General features: G+C 58.0%; 1 protein-coding gene across 5 annotated transcripts in view; it reads left to right on the top strand.

Moving 5' to 3' along the window:
* Window positions 1-16,929, top strand: part of CCDC102A (coiled-coil domain containing 102A) — a 55,661-nt gene that overhangs the window by 15,637 nt on the left and 23,095 nt on the right. For 3 of the 5 annotated variants that reach the window (XM_039503004.1, XM_039503007.1, XM_039503005.1), the window contains exons 3-5: window positions 9,123-10,154; window positions 15,294-15,511; window positions 16,596-16,704. In XM_039503004.1, coding sequence (XP_039358938.1) covers window positions 9,558-10,154; window positions 15,294-15,511; window positions 16,596-16,704 — 924 coding nt within the window. In that variant the 5' untranslated portion in view covers window positions 9,123-9,557. The other 2 variants (XM_039503003.1, XM_039503008.1) reach the window with 2 other exon arrangements.

The raw sequence follows: 16,929 nt of genomic DNA, 5'->3' as shown, positions 1-16,929 counted from the left end.
ACCCACACGCTCATTGCACAAGTCAGACACGAGGGCAGAGTCAGTATGGGGAGAGTTGCTGTGTGAATGGCCAGATGCCCAGGTTTAATGGGGTGGGGAAAGTGGGGGTCAGAGGTTGGGAGAGTTTATCTGGGTTTGTTCTTTGGACAAAGGCAGACAGTGCTGTGACAGCTGTTCTCCAGAGCCGGGGAGACGGAGGAGTTAATGAATTAATTAGTAACTTACTGGAGCGGCAGCGTTTGAAGGGAGTGAGAAGAGGAGAGGGGGCAGGCTGGGGCAGAGCTCCTGCAGGTAAGTTGGGGGTTCCTCTCCCTGGGCGAGGCACTGCGGCCAGCATTTGGGGTGTCCTGCAGGGGTGTCACCCTTCAAACAGCTCACCCGGCCCGGGAGCAGCTCTGCGGTATGGGCAGCGTGGGCACAGCCAGACACTCTGTGGGTGCTTGGTGTGCATGGCTGCTGGGCTGGCAGGGGAGTGCTGCCTGCTCTGTCTAGGGATGGCAGAGATCATAGGGCCTGCTGGGGGCAGCAAGGGGGAGAGGTGGAGACGGATGAACATTTGACTGCTCTGACCGTCGCTGTATAACCACCAGCTAGAGCCGCTTGGGGCAGGTCAGCGAGAGCCTGGTTTGTAAGTGCCTGGTGAGGGATCCACGCTGGAGCACCAGTATCCAGCCGCTGCAAGCGGGAGTCTCCATCCCCGGGCTGCTAGTGCCAGGATTCGCACTCAGCCCCCGAGCACAGGAAGAGCTGCACTCCCAGGCTCTAGTGTCTGGATCCATGCTCCCAGCATCTGAGCGTAGATCCACTCGTGCCAGAAGTCACTCTCCGAGCCTCTCAACCCGCGGGCTAGTAAGCCCAGATTGGCTCCCCTCAGCATTCCCCGCATGAGCCCCCTGGGGAGCGGTGGTCTCTGCTCTGGGGAGATCCCTGGCTTTGATGTTCCTCAGGCACATTCCTGTTAGGGAGAATATTGCTTCGGTTTTTACTGTGATTGTCTCAGCAGCCATCTGCTGCCATCTCCACACTCTGAATGAGGCCTATTCACCCTCCAGCTGTATTACCTCCAGTGATTTATGCCCCCAGACTTAACAAGCGTACCTTTCCCTAGCAGCCCCTCCCCTGGCATCCTGGGGGCGGTGGGAGAGACTGAGCGGGGGGCAGGGTGAAAGCCACATAGAAGAGCCTGGTTCAGCTGGACTCTGTAAAAACTTTATGGCCAAAGCGTGAGCAAAGAGATGGTGAAGGTGGAAGGGGGCCGAGGTGCCATGGTGATGGGGCAGTATGAAGAACAGAGGAAGAGAGAGAGGAATAGAGGGGGAAGAGCAAACTGGGGAGAAAGGGAGGTAAAGGAAAGAAGATGCTGAGGAAAGCCGATGGTCGTTACTCCTCTGGCGCCGTAACTGGATGCTGCAGGCAAGGGAGCCCAGGCCATTGGTGCAGACCCTCAGCTGGTGTGAACCTACTGACCTCACTTCCCTCTGTAGACTTCGCTGGGACCAATCCAATGTACACGGGCTGAGGATCTGCCCTTGCGGTGGAGGCGTGAAGCTGAGCATGGGAGAAGGAGACGCCGGGAGCAGCGAGGAGAGGGGCGCGGCTGGGGGACCTGAGAGGGGGAGGTTACAAAGGGGGACCTGAGAGCGGGGACCTGAAGCCTTTCCAAGGCGCAGAGCTTGTCCTGCGTGAGGAAGGGAAGCCAGTGCAGAGATTCCCTGGGCTGACCTGGGGAGAGTGGATCTGGTCAGCCGTGGTTTGGACAGATCACAGGGAGCAAGGGGTGGCCGTGTGGGAGGTGAGGTGTTGCCAGGGCATGGAGACAAGTTGTGGAGGTGGGGCTAGAACAGGAGCCAGCTCGTGTGGAGGAAAGGCCATGGACACCCACCGCAGTCAATGGCAGGATTCCCACCGACTCTGTTGGGACCAGTATTTGGCCCAGAAAATGCTGTAGGACAAGCTGAGAGCGTCTGCACAGCCGGCCGCCAGGGAGCAGAGGGCCCCTGGCTGACGGAGCCGGGCTGCGAAGCTCTGACTCGGCCTGGCCTCGTGTTGCTGCAGCAGTAGCCTGTGCAGCGAGCTATGGGGAGGGATGAGGAGCCAGGGACTCGGCAGCAAACTCCAGCGTGTTGGTCTCCGGGCCTGGCTGTAAATGCAAAGCAGGATTCCTGAGGGCAGCAGGAAGCAGCTGTGGTTTTCTCAGCCCTGGGAAGCAGGGGGTGAGGAGCCAGTGGAAGTGGCTTCAGGGATCAAAGAGAGGTCATGGGCCAGGAGCTGTGGCCAAGAGAAACGGTGGCGATTGTCTCTGGCTGGCTAGGAGGCTGGAACGGTTCCTTGCTTCTGTGTCTGGCACCTGGAGACTGGGCTCTGCCTGGGCCTGCGCCTTGAAGCCAGCGAGTGGCTAAAGCTAGCACAGAGCGTCGCTGCCCCCATGCTAAGCACTGTCCTGCCTCAAGCACGTAGCCCAGTGCTCTGTGACCTGCTCTGGCTCTTGGCTTCTGGGTGGCACCAGGTGTTGGCTCTGGGCAGGAGAGCGCTCACAGGCTTAGGCCTCCCTCCTTGAGAGGCTGCCCGTTACCCCAGCACGCTGAGGTCAGCGGGGGTGCCGACACTAGGACAGGGTTCTCTACGAAGCCCCCCCCTCCCCTGCTTCCTGTCTGGAAAAGACGGTTACTCACCTGTAGTAACTGGTGTTCTTCGAGATGTGTTGCTCCTATCACCATGGGGTTGGAAAACACAGGCGACCATCTACAGCAGGCCGGAAGGGGCCCGCCCAGTGTACCCTCGAGGGGGGGACTCGCGAGACCTTGGCTTTTACCAGGTACAGGTAGAGTCGAGGTCTGGATCGATCGGGAGAAGGGGTTAAGACCTGCTGATCGCACAGGCAAAAAAGCGTTTCTTTTTTTTTAGGTAGGTAGGTAGGCGGTAGGACGTTTTTCCTCAGGAGAAGGAGAACTTGCTGTACGCAGGTCCAGGTCCCTCTCTCCGTCCGTCAACCACCTCAGGAACCAGGCTGTAAGACTGCAGGTTCGTTCGACAAGCCTGCGAGGTCCTGAGTCTGAGAGAGATGAGATCGGCCATAGCGGTGATGATGGGATCGGGATGGATCGATCGAGGCAGGGGAGGCCAGTGCTGCTGCCGCCAGGGGGTCGTGGAAGGAAGGCTTGCAAGGTGCGAAATGAGCGAGGCCATCGCCTCGTGAGAAGGGGCAGGAGGCAGGCCCTGGAGTGGAGTGGGGGACCGCTCCTCCCATCCGCTGTGCTGTGTCGGCTGTGTCGACTTCGGCATTGGCGAGGAGGCGAGGAGAGGGACGAGAGACCGAACAGGTGCTCTTGACACTGAGCAACTGGTAGTGGGTCTCGTTGACCGTGAGCGCGAGGAAGCGTCTGTGGGGGGTAAATCGGCCACATGAGTAAAAATCCTTTCATCGAGAGCGGGCAAATCCGGATCCGGATCAGGAAGGGATAATGGACCCCAAGGTTACCACCATCAGAGCTGCAGAGAGATGTATCTGTTCGAGGTCCAAGATGGGACCAAGACCTCTTTTCCTCCTTTGGATGAGAAAAGAGAGGAAATATCCCTGCCCCCATCTGCAGGGAGGCACTCGATAGCACTCCTGCACAACAGAGCCACCTGCTCCTGCTGCCTGTATGAGGACTTGGGAGGGAGAGGGGTCCGGGGAGAGGAGGTGGAGGGGGGGGGCGGAGGGGGGCGAGAAACTGTAGCCGCGGTGGATGTGCTGGAGTAGCAGACCCAGCTGTTATAGCGATGTTATAGGCGAAGGAAAGGAAGAGGCAAGGGAATGGAAAACAAAAAAGATGATGGATGGGGGGAGAGTGATGGGCCGTGGCGGGCATCCCCTTGAGGCCGCTTGTTTTTGGAGCGAGCCTTGGGGCGCCCCTGCTGACGGTCCCTCGGCCCTCCCTCTGCGGGGCCGGGCGGCGGGGCGTTAGCGGGGCGCGCTGAGGCGAGACCTGGCCTGGGCGAAGGGCGGCGGCGCTGCGGCTGGCGAACGCCTCTGCGGTGTTGGCGTGGTGCATACCCAGGTTACGTATCCGTCACCCCCCCATCCTTTATCCGATGGATTCTGCAGGTCCTTTCTCTGAAAACAGCCCCTGTGTGTCAGGCGGGAGGGAGGAGGGTGTGGTGGGGAAGACAGTGTGAGGGTGAGGAGCTGTGTATGCGCGCATCCGCACGTCCGCCCGGATTCTGCTACGAGCTCCCTGCGTTTGCCTCCACGGCCGCCTTGATCACCATCTGGAGGCTAACTTGCCCCTCCTCTGCTGAGCGCCCTGAGCAGGGCAGGCTGGGAATTGAGGGCGGGGATCTTTGAACCGCAAGGCAAAGGCAGATATTAAAAGGCGTATCTGGATAAGAGAGCCATCTGCTGAGGCCTGCGACTGCCAGATAGTGGCACTGTTCTTCTGAATGGAATGAGATGAGCAGGGCGCCACTCTGACAGTCATCTCCCCTCCCGTCCCAGTCGTAATCGGGTTGCACTCACTCCTCTATGGGCGTTAATGGCCTTTGCCCACTTTTTCGGAGAAGGTCCTGATGTGCCCTCAGGTCAGGGGCTGATGGCCCCTCTAATTCCGTAACTAAACACACTAAATATATATATACAACACAAGAACTGAACTAAACTAAAAAACTATCTACACTAACACTGAACTGAAACTACTAGGGGGGGAGGTAGCACAGCACTGTTCCACTGTTGCAACTGGGGGCGGGACGAAAGGGAAGAGCCCGGTCCTGGGGGGTCTTTGGGTCAGAAAGTGCTGTCCAGGGAGGGCAAGGAGCTTCCTCTGCTCCCTTCAGCTGCCCTTAGGGGGTGTGAGGTTGCTGCTGGATTTCCTCGATGGCATTTGTAGCTGGGGACGGTGGGGCTGGAGAATAAGGGAGGCTTCCCTGGGGGTTTGAGAGAGCTACATAAATACTACATCTCTCTCAGTGCCCGGGCGGGGAAGCCTGGATCCCTCCCCACCCCCTGGCTGGCACAGACGCTTGCTCCCGGCTCTCCTCAGCCAGGGGGATGGTTGTGCTGAACTGGGGCTTGGGGGGCGGTGGTGGTAGTTAAGGGAAGGGCAGAGCATGTGGCCCTGGGGGCTCTGAGGACTCTGCTCCCTATAAAGGGTGGGCCAGGGCTGCGGTGCTGTGGAGATGGAGTTCTCCGGCCTAAAGACACTGTGATGGGGCAGCACGAGGCATTGCTGACTAGTGACTTCCTTGGGGTCCCATCCTGTGCTGTTTGGCTGGCACATTTGTGGGGGGGATACAGAAAAGGCAGCAAATATGGCTGCTGGGTGGCATCCTCAGGGCTTGGCCAAGGGCTCAGTGGGACAGGTGGCCAGCCCACACGGCTCAGGGTTTGCTGGGGCGTTGCACAGGGTGGAGAACTGGGCGTGAGGAGCAGCGTGAGGAAGGGCAGGTTTGCGCAGTGGCTGTGCCTCCCATGAGGAATCTGGGTGGTGGAGCCATGAGGAGAGACCCCCAGTTCTCTGGAGCAGGCTGCTGGGTCACCAGGGCGTCACCAGCTCTTCATGGGTGGAGCAGTCCTGGTGGGGCTGGGGACGACCAGGCCGAGCAGGGGTGGGGCCCATTGACTGTTGTAGTGGGAATTTGTATCCTTGTTTCCCTTCGCAGCATGCTCACAACGCCACTGCTATCCCCATCACTTACCCCTAGGTTTGCAGTGCAGAAATGGCCCCTCAGGCACGTGAGGATGCACTGCATGGGAGCCGTTGCTCAGCACACTGGAGTCTGCCTGTGGAGAAGCCACCTGACTCCCCATCGCAGCAGGACACCCCCTAAGGAGACACCACTGCACAACTCTGTGGTGGGACAAACTTGTGATCACAATAGGTGTGATCACGATTCCTGCCACCCTGCACCGGCACTGAATAGTGCTGGGATGTTTCATGGCCTCTGGGCCCTCTGAAGCCATGAGCTTTTCAAACTTGGACCCAGGCAGCCACCAGAGATGGGGAGCAGGAACCTTGATATAACATCTCGTTGAATGGGTGCAGGCCCATTGCAGCGTCCGTGCTGGGAGCGAGCCCCAATCCTGCTGTGGGACAGTTGGCGCTAAGAGCTCCTGTCCCTGAGGCGACAGCACTACCTCTCCGGGGCATGTTACAACCCCACCCCCATGTAGGGTGACCAGACAGCAAGTGTGAAAAATCGAGGCGGGGTGGGGGGACATAGGTGCCTATATAAGACAAAGCCCCAAATATCAGGACTGTCCCTATAAAATCGGGACATCTGGTCACCCTACCCCCTTGGGAAAAGGTTGCTTTCATCAGTGGCCTGGTTACAGTGAAACAGAGCAATGCTGGCCTATGGCTGAGGTCAGCTTGGAGCGGGGAAGAGGGAGGGAAGGCAAGAGAGTTCATGATCAAAGCACCTTCCCCTGCCCGCTTCACTCGTGCAAGTTGAACCACTTCCTTCCACAGCAGGGCAGGGCAGATCCTGGCATGTGGCTGGAATGAGGCTTCCAAACTGGCCGTGAATCCAGCCTCCCTCCCCGACTCCCATTTCCAAAGGCCCCTCAATTCTCTGTGTTTAGCCTGTCCCCCTTCCCCATCACACATGGGTGCACGCACCGGTCCTGGGGCCCAGCCACATTTAGGACCCTTTGCTTTTGCCTGCTTCAGGTCAATTCCCTTTCCCTAACCCCCCACCCCAATGACACGGCTGGGGCGAGGGAAGTGGAGCGGGCTGGGGTCGCTCCACTTCCCGACGCCGGCAAGTGCAGGGGGGCATCCTTTCCCCAAGCTCCCTGCACTCACTGGCGGCGGGAAGGGGAGCGCCGCGGCTGGGAGCTGGCGGAGTCGAGCTGGCTGGGGCCGGGCTGCTCCGCTTCCCGCCGCTGCCAGTAAGTGCGGGGTTGCTGGGGGAAGAGGTGGAATGGGGGCAGAGTGGGGGGGAGGGTAAGAGGTGGGGCGGAGGGAGTTGTCCGGGGCCCCGCACCCCCCCAGGGACAGCCCTGGCCCTTGCACTGGGTGCAGCCCATGCGGGGGCCGGCCAGGGGATAGGGCTGGTGCTGCGTCTGCCTAAGGATGGCCCTGGCCCCCTGTAGCAATCAGCTTTCCAGAATGTGAGCTGAGGCTTTCACCCCCGGAAGGGCTAGGCTACCCCAACCCTCCAGAGACGCGTCCCAGCCAAGCAGCTGCAGCCCACCTTGCCTCACAGAGCCAGCCCTCTGTCCCTGCCAGCAGAGATGCTGCGCGGCTGCCTCTAATGACAGGCTCTTGGCAGGCTCGCTCGCCGTAAATGGCACCTTGGCGTTGCCAATTCCTCCTGTACGTGTGTGTGCTTCTCTCACTCGCTCCATTTATATCCCTCTGCATTTGCTCGTCCCGCTCGCTGGGCTGCTTCCTGTGTGTGTGCTGAGAATCCTTCCCCCAAGCACCGCTTTCTCTGCGCCCCCCGGAGCCTGATCCAGCTCCCGGCCTGGGCCCCTAGGCCTGGCTGCACAGTGGAATGCAGAACGGCTTGAACACATGTGCCGCTGGATGCGCTGCGAAGGCGTTTCCAAGAAACCCCGAGCTGCGGCAGATGGGTGCAGACTGTGAGATTCCAGCTAGGGCCAGAAAAGGGGATGGTGCAGAAAAGACACCTCGTTAGGCAGCAGCTGAACAAAAAAGGCCAAGAGGTGACTTGATGGTGGTCTATAAAAATCTGTGATATTAGGGAGCAGATAAAGGCAAAACAAGATCCAGCGGCTGGAACAGGGACAAATTCAAATTGGAAATAAGATGCAATGTAATTAGCCGCTGGGAGAGCTCACCAAGGGATGGGTAGATGCTCCATCACCTGAATCTTTAAATCAAGATGGGATGCTTTTTGACAAGGCACGATCTAGCTTAACCACAAGTTGCTGGAGAGAAGAATAATTCCCTCCATTGCCGGAATCGCTGGGGGAAATTCTCTGGCCTGTGTAATGCAGGAGGTCAGACTAGAATAGATCATCAAAATGGTCCCTTCCTGTCTTGAAATCTATGACTGATCAGCTCTCTTTGTGTCTACTCTATTGGCATAACACAGTTTTAGTCGTCTTAGCCTGGGAAGGTGAGTAAGGTTCTGTTCTGGTTTGCAGGCTCAGTTCTGACTGGAGAATCTTTTCCCTTGGTAGTGGAAGGGGTAGAAAGGTTGTAATTGGATTTCTAGATTCCAGGCAGAGTGGGCAGGGCTGGCATGTTTTAGCTTGTACCCTGGAAATTCCTGAGAGAGCAAATGTTAATACTGTCCCGTTGTCCTGTATAGAAGCATTGGGCGAAGACCCTTCAGGGGTCAGCTAGTCCAGCCCCAGTGCTGAGGCAACAGAGTCTACCTAGACCATGGTATCATCCCTATGGAAATTGCTGCCAGAGACTTTGGGGTGAAGAGTGAGACACAACCAAATTCCATCCCATAATAGAACCCCAGGAAAGTTTAGATCAACACATTCACAAGGGGGCTCCCAATTTTGGGGGCTGCTTTTCGGAGTCCAGCTGGAGACACCTGGGAGCTGGTTTTCAGAGGAGCTGAGTCCCCACAACTCCCACTGGCTTCCATCAGAGTTGAGGTTGCTCAGCACCTCCTAGCAGTGACGCCCGAGCTATCTCGTTTTGCGTATCCAAATTTAGTGGCCGCTTGAAAATGTGACCAAGATTTTCAACCATGACCAGCAATCAGGGATGCCCGGTTTGAGATGCCTGAAAGGGGCATGATTTCAGAAAGCGCCGAGCACCCGCCCTCTGAAAATCAGCCCCTTTCAAGATGTCTCAAGTTGGGCCTCCAAATACCTGAGGCCACCAGAATCACTGGTTACTTTTGGCCTGGGGCCTTAGTGAATGAACCAGTGACTAGTTGCTGTCAATAGCTGCAGTATTTCCCAGTGTCAACTACAGAAGCAGCAGAGCACCAGTATGTCCCTTCCCAGTTGTCCTCTCTCCCAGGATGCCCACTTTGGTGCTCGGTGGCCTCCTGCCCTTCCCCGTGACAGGCTCCCCTTCAATCAGTCCAAAGCCGTGCACTGGGGTGTTGCTACCGGAGCTTGAGGTGTGAGATGAGAAGTGCAGAGTCCTGGGTTGGGTTGAGGAACAAGCAGCTGTTCGTACGTCTCATCTTTCTCCTCCTCCTTTCAGGGCTCCAGGATCATCTCGTCGCCCGAGAAACTAGCCCAGCAAGAAAAGCGTCTCCCACGCACGAAAGCAAGAGCATGACGGGCCTCCGCCACCAGCTGTCTCCCAGCGAGGCGGTAGCAGGCCGTTTCCCTTCCGCTGGGGTGCCGTCGGCGGTGCCGCTCAGGGGCTAGGCAGCAGAGGCTGGATCATGTCTGCCCTTCTTTGTCTGAGGCACCTTTTGGAGGGGGTCTGGCTGCTCAGCCCATCATGCCTGGCCTGTTTCTGACCTGGGATAGATAGGGCTCCCCTTGATCTAACGCTGTAACTGCTCCCTGTTGTATGTCTGTGCACAGCGAGTCTGGGTCCAGCATTCCCCACTGCTTGCCCAGTGGCGGTAGATGACAGAGAACTTGCTGTAACCCAAAATCGGACAGGTGGACTTGCCCCTAGGCCGCCATGAGTCAAAGCACCAGCTCTCGCCTGGCAGACTCACCTCAGCTCTCCAGGACCAGCCTCCTCAACATCCTCGGCAGCCCCCAGCCCGAGACGATGAGCCTGCCGGACTCCATGCCCCCCACCCCGAAGAGTGGCACGCCCTCGCCGGGGCCGTCCCAGCTCCCCCTGGGAGCCGTGTGTCTGGACGGGGACTGGGAGAGCCGGGAGGAGCTCCGGCTGCGGGAGCTGGAGGAGGCCCGGGCCCGAGCGGCCCAGATGGAGAAGACCATGCGCTGGTGGTCGGACTGCACCGCCAACTGGCGGGAGAAGTGGAGCAAGGTCCGGGCGGAGCGCAACAAGGCCCGGGAGGAGGTGCGCCAGCTGCGGCAGAAGCTGGAGACGCTGACCAAGGAGCTGACCAGCCTCAAGCGGGAGCGGCAGGAGGTGCTGAATGAGAACGAGCAGCTTGGCAAGGAGGTGGCGCGGCTGAAAGGGGAGGGTGAGGAGGAGCAGGAGAAGGAACTGGACAACAGGGTGGCCTCGGAGAAGGAGATCGAGGGCTCCCAGGAGCAGGAACCCGTGCGGGATGTGGGCTCGGATAAGCTGAGTAAAAATAAGGTGAGGGGGGAGAAGGGGACAGGTTTCCATCACCCCCAGAACATGCACGGCACCTTTGTGTGCAAATCGATGCACCTGCAGGTAGACACGGCATGATCCAGTGGAGAAAGCCCTGGTTCCCAGGCTCAGCCCCTGGCCAGCTGGGTGATCTTGGACAAGTCAGTTCCCCACTCCATGCCTTGGTTTCCCCATCTGTGACTAGGAGGGTCCATATGATCAGCCTGTGGATAAAGCGCCCTGAGGTCTGTGGACAGAACTGTGTACAAGCTTTGCCTTGCCAGCGATGGGGGTGTGGAACAGCATCGCCAGTCAGTTAACCAGCCCCTTCTCCTTGGCTCCTAACCTCTCCCGAACAGCTTCCACAGGCCTTGGGAGTGACATTCGCTCTCAGAACAGGGCATGGGTTTTTTCAAAGCAGGCTAGACTCAGACGCGCCCTGGTGGTTCTGTCCCATTTCCCCTCTGTCTTCCCCTTGCTCAGCCCGATGCTAGGACCTTCTCCTCCCTGGCTAGCTGCGGGGCTCTGGGGTGGGACCAGCAGGGATTTTACAAGCTGTAACATTTCCAGTCGAGGAGCAAATGTATTTGCATTGTGGTCATCAGGGAACAGCCCTGTCCCTGCTAAAGGAGCCGGTGGTTTGGTGCCTGTGCCCCAAATCTATACTAAGAAGACCCAGCTGAGATTCTCCTCTCGACCCAGATGGCCAGAGAGACCAAATTCAGGATCCTCACTGGCTGGGGATTAGCCTAAGTCCACTCACGTGCGGTGAGGAAATCTGTTTTGGGCTAGTCTCCTAGTGATTGTACCCGGAGCCTGCTCCAGGTTCGTCTGCACCAAGGGGCAGGTGTACCGAGCATTTTCCGTAACACCTGGCACTGTGATGTCTCAGCCCTGAAATATAAAGCCCATTCCAGGTGGGGGTAGAAATGAAGTTCTCCCAGAGGCAAGGCTGTGCCCCGAGTCCCTTCCGAAATGAGCAAGAACTTCACTCTGGGTTCTCCTCCTGCCAGGGCAGGGGCTGTAGCCTGAGCCCGTGGGGGTGGGGGGGCAGACACCTGATCCAGACTATTCCCCTTCATCCTCATAACCCGCTGGCCATGAGGGAGGCCTCTCCCAGCTGGAGGCTGACGCAAACGGACACCGTGTCTGAGATCTGGAAAGGCAGCCAGGGGACTGGAGTTTTGTGCCTCTGCAAAACAGATTCTGGTTGTTCCTCTCTTCCACCCTTGGGCCAACATTTGGAAGCTATTTATAGTGGTATCTGCGGGGAAAAACAAAGTTGTTACCACTCCACTGAAACGCACTCAATGGGGATTGTTTCCTGCAGGAGCAGAGTGAAAAATAATAGATATTTTGCTCAAGAAAATTAATAGGGATTCTCCCTCTTCAAAGGGCCAGCTGGCCTGTAGCAAAAGAAATGCACCTGCATGGTGCTGTGAATTAGAAGCCAAGGCCTGTTTGAAGGGATCATTGAGCTGATGATTGTACAGGCGCAAAAATCAGAACATTCAACGATACAGTTGCTGTGGGAACTGTATCGTTGAAACTTGCCATGGTGTTTCCCCCTCTGGTTCTATATGGGGTGGGTGTTCATTTGAATGCCTTTCTAGATCTGAGTAATGTGACAGTTGCAGAGGTTGTGGCGACCGTAACTTCGAATCACCCGACACCTGGGTATGGAAAATCTCAAGCATGACGTGGTTAATGAAGATTTTTGCATTTAATTTCCTTATGTTCAAACTGTGTGAAGCCAATATGTTGATTGGACTCTGTACAAGCAAACAGTGCAGAATCCTCAAAAATGGGTTTTAGGCAATGTGGTCCCAGTGCAGTGGTTTTCAAACTGTGGGTCCCGACCCAGTACTGGGTCATGGAAGGGACTGGGTTGCGGCAGCTCTGGTCAGCCCCATGACTGGGCCATTAAAAGTCCCGTTGACGGTGCTGCCCAGCTAAGGCAGGCTAGTCTCTACCTGTTCTGACACTGTGCTGCGCCCCAGAAGTGGCCAGCAGCAGGTCCGGCTCCTAGGCGGGGAGCCACAGGGCTCCGTGCGCTGCCCCCCGCTCCGAGCACCGGCTCTGCACTCCCTTTGGCTGGTTCCCAGCCAATGGTAGCTGGGGGCAGGGGGCAGTGCCTGCGGGTGAGAGCTGTGCATAGCCGCTTGTGTGCCTTCGCCTAGGAGCCAGACCGGCTGCTGGCCACTTCCAGGGCACAGCCCAGGCCGTGGTGCCAGGATAGGCAGGAAGCCTGCCTCTGCACCCTGGCTGCACCGCTGACCGGGAGCTGCCAGAGGTAAGCCTGTGCCCCAATCCCCTGCCCCAGCCCTGAGCCCCCCCATACCCAGAGCCCCCTCCTGCACTCCAAACTCCTCAGCCCCACCCTAGAGTCTACACCCACAGCCCTGACCCCCTCCTGCACCCCAATCCCCTGCCCCAGCCCTGAGCCCCCCATACCCAGAGCCCCCTCCTGCACTCCAAACTCCTCAGCCCCAGAGTCTGCACCCACAGCCCTGACCCCCTCCTGCACCCCAAACTCCTCATCCCCATCCCCACCTCAGCCTGCACCCCCAGCCCAGAGCCCCCTCCCACACCCCGCAGCCCTCTTCCCCCCACATCCCAACTCTCTCCGTTGGGTCCTGGGCATCAACAATTTTCTTCAACTGGGTCACCAGAAAAAAACTTTGAAAACCACTGGCCTAGTGGCTAGAGCACTGGGCTGGGACTCAGGAGACCAAGGTTCTACTCTCTGCTTGGCCACTTTGGGCAAGTCATTTCCCCTTCCTGTGCCCCAGTTTTCCCATCTGTAAAACGGGGATAATGAGCCTGGCCTCCTTTGTAAAGCGCTCGGAGCTCTACTGACGAAAAGGGCTACAGACGAGCTTAGGCGGGGGGTGGCTTTATTAAATAAACGCACGTGTTTGGGCACTGTCCAGTCCGGTTTCCCAGGGGCTGTGAGCTCAAAGAGCAGTGGCGCTCCATAGAGCGTGCCGGGCTGGAAGCCAGCGGCGTGGCTGCCAGAGCTGCCTTGGGTGTCTGTCATGCCACCTGAAAGCAATGGATGGTGCCTGCAGCCTGGGCCCCTTCAGGTGCCATTATTAAGGTGGGTTGAGGTGAGATTCAGGGGGGACTTTAGAATAGGGGCAGCTGGTAAAAGAGCTCAGTCTAGATGATCATGAACAGTCCCTTCTGAGGCTGGGGGCAGGGCAATGTAGGGCCAAGAGGGAGGCTCGGGGCACAGGGAGGCAGGAGGGTGTGGGAGGACAAGGACGAAGGCTGGGAGGGATGTGGGGGGCAGAAGGGAGGTGGGGGTGTGGAGGAGATAAGATGGCCACTCCCCCCAGGCTGGGGGAGCAGTGGGGAAGGGGCGTCTCTTCGAGCGGCCAGGGGGAGGCAGTGCTCCAGCATTGCAAGTGTTGAGACTCACAGGTGTTTGGTGCCTGCAGGGGGCGCTGTTGTGAAGGCACAAAAAGCTCCTCTGATTGTCAGGGCTCAGCAGCAGAGAGCCTGGGGGCTGGGGACACAGACCTGCCCTGGCTTCATGCGTGACCCCAAAGCAGAGAGAGGGTCCTGGGGCAGCAGGAGGCAGGCGGGGGGGGTGGCATGGGGGGCGGGGAAGCTTCTGCTGGGTCCAGGGCCCGGGTCCCAGAACACGTCCCTGTCTCCCGCTTGACTTGGGATCTGGGGGGGCAGTGGGAGGAGGAGAGAGGGGGAGACAGGGAGGTGGTGCTGCTGGGTCTGGGGAAGGGGACAAGCCACAGGGGAGTCAAGACAGTACTAGGAAATGGATGGCAGTTCCCCTAGCTCGGGTGAGGAGAGGGCAAGTGAGCAGGCAGGGAGAGGCGTGCATTGTGCGTTGCCTTTTCAGCCCGATATCACCTGACACACGTCGCCGGCAGAGTAGAGGAGAATTAGACAGACTGAAAACGCATGCTCTGATGATATTAAAGTCTAATGATGATTTGTGGGGCCAATCTCATGATTCGGGGGGATCTGACTCCTGGTTTTTGCTCCCTTGAGATTGGCAACACCGCGTATGGTGTTCGTAACTTATTACAGAGCAGCTCCACATCCGTCACAGCCTGTGGAGTTTGTTCCCGTGATAAACCAATGAAGCCAGAAGGTTCAAGCTGACATCGGAGTGTCCTCTCAGCTGCCCCATTTTAACAACATCTAAAATCACCCCTTCGGTATCTTGGGACAGCTTTGTGCATAGTCCAGGCCTTTGTTCCTTAGCTGAAGGCTACATACATGCCACGGCTGAAGTGTTCACTCCAACCCTTGCGGGTTACCTGAGCACAAAAAATGCTTTTGAGATGTCTCTTGATTGCTGAAGAAATCTCATGTTTCACAGTCAGTTATTTAAAAAGCTATTTTTTTAACCTTTCTAAGAAGAAAGGGGGAGGGGGAAGCCTGACAAAATGTCAGCCCAAAAGATTGGGGGTGGGGGGGAGGGAGGGTTATAGGCCACTACGTATAGCAGGCAAGGATGAAAGCTTAGCCTCACCCACCCGTGGTGTGGCCCAGTTGCCGGAGTGTAGGAGCTGGAGCTGGAACTCCTGAGTGCTGACCCCCTTCTTGGGCACTTGACTCCCTCATTGGCCTTGGGTAAGTCCCAGAGGTGACACCTCTGTGCCCCAGCTGTGAACCAGGGAGGGGACTTACCTGGCCAGGGTGATTGGGAGGATTCATGCGTTAACTGATGCTTTGAAGATATGGAGCCAGATCCTCAGCTGGTGTAAACAGATATTGCTGAACTGACTTCAGTGGAGCTACCCCCATTTCCAGCTGCTGAGGATCTGGTCCCCAAAGCACTATTAATACCAGGGGTATTAGCACAGCCCACACCTCCCCCTGCAGCCTGGTGCCCGTATTCCTTTGGCCTTAGGTTTCCTACGCTGCAGGAGGCATTGACCCAGGTGAGCAAGGACCTTGGTGGGCCACTTCTTTCAGAAAAGGGGCTTGCCAGGGCCAGACCAGTAGGAGCTGGGCTAAGGTGGTGCCTGAGAAGACAGGCTGTTGGGAAGGAAGTGGCTGGATGGCTGCGTCTGTCGCAGGATCTATCCTGGATGGTTGAAAAGCCCAATGGCTCGGGAGCGTGGTCATGCTGTTGACAATCCTCCCTGTCCCTCTGTGTCGTTCCAGGAGTTTGAGCTGATGGAAAACATCCTGAAGAGCAAACAGGAAGGGCCCGAGTGCTGGGACCAGCGGAGCTCAGTCAGCGTCCGGACGTCCTTCACTCGCCCGGAGAGGAACCGGCTGCTCTGGGAGGACATGAGCGTCCTCGAGGAAGATGCCACCAAAGTGACGGCGCTGAAGCTGAGGCTGGATGAGTCCCAGAAGGTGTTGCTCAAGGAGCGGGAGTGAGTGCTTCCTGTTGCATCACTCCTGCCCGCGCACATGGCACCCAGGGAAGGCCAGGGGGCTCCTATTTAGCCTTGGCAGCTAAGCGCTGGACTTGAAACCTGCCTCAGGTTCCCTTTGGTTTGCAGACCCCTCTAGAGGATCTGAATCCAGCTTCAAACCGTCCCCACGTGGCCTGGCTGCCCAGTTCATGGTCTCGGCCTGAGATCAGGGGATGCTTGGTGCTTTCCAGAGTCTCGCTTTGAATTGGGGAAGCCATTTGCACCCAAAACTCACAGGGTGCAAATCCACATGGATCAACCCAAAGGGCAGGTTTGTGCAAACCAAACCCAGCATCGAAGCAGGCGTCTGGGGGAAAATGCAGCGCACTCAGCATCAGGAGCGGTGGAAGCTCCCTAAAAGTAGAGGGGGTCGCCAGCGCCAAGGCCCTGCCTGCCACCCCTTCTCCTCGAGGCCCCGCCCCCGCACTGCCCCTTCCCTTCCCCACGAGGCTCCGCCCCCCGTGCCATCTCTCCCCCCCATGCCCTGCTCCCACATCACCTCTTCCCTCCAAGACCCTGCCCCCCGCTCACTCCTCTCTTCCCCCGCGTTGCTCGTCCTTATGGCCCTCCCATTTTTAAAAGTGATGAGGCCCTGCCCCCCTCCCCCCCCATTCCAACGCCCTGCCCCCCTCCCCCCGCATTCCGACGCCCCAGCTCGGTTTCAGAACTCAGATCCTCAGCTGCTGTAAAGCAGCCCAGCTCCACTGAAGCCAGTGGTGTTTGGCTGATTTAGGCCAGCTGAGGATCTTCGCTGAATGCTTTAAAGGCCAAAGGATTTCTCCAGCACTCAGCCCACGTAGCTGGGAGCGCTCTGGGGCCCATGGCAGAAAATCGTCTCTCCCTCCAGTCACAGAGCAGCAGCGGAATCACTCCATGGTGGTGACTGCAGCCTTTCATGGCCACGGGAGGCCAGAGCTGTGGTTTTAAGGTGTCCTCCAAAAGATGCCTCCCCTCCCTTGTAGGAATGGATTGGACACTCCCGTGTCTGGAGCCCTTCCTTGCCTCGGCCCTGCTAGAGCCTGCTCCCCGTTGTCTCTTCCAGGGACAAGCTGTCGCTCAGCAAGAGCATCGAGAAGCTGGAGGGCGAGCTCAGCCAGTGGAAGATCAAGTACGAGGAGCTGAACAAAAACAAACAGGAAGTGCTGAAGCAGGTGGGCGAGCTCGTCTCTGTGGCCCTGGAGAGGAGCGGGGGCCCCTCACGCCCTGAAGGGCGCTCGTGTGTAGCGATCTCACTTGTGCGCACGTAAGCCTGCCCAGTTGAGATGGCCGAAAACTCAGCCCACGCTGCGGGGTGGGGTGGGGGGGCTGTTTCCATCATACCCTTCATTCCATCCTGCATGCCCTGAGACCATTAGTACTTAATATCCACTAGGGGG

The sequence above is a fragment of the Mauremys reevesii genome, linkage group 16 (genome assembly GCF_016161935.1).
Source record: "Mauremys reevesii isolate NIE-2019 linkage group 16, ASM1616193v1, whole genome shotgun sequence".
NCBI classification, from domain to species: Eukaryota; Metazoa; Chordata; order Testudines; family Geoemydidae; genus Mauremys; species Mauremys reevesii.
Note: the sequence above shows the minus strand (reverse complement) of the source record. Positions and strands in the feature narration are given on the sequence as shown.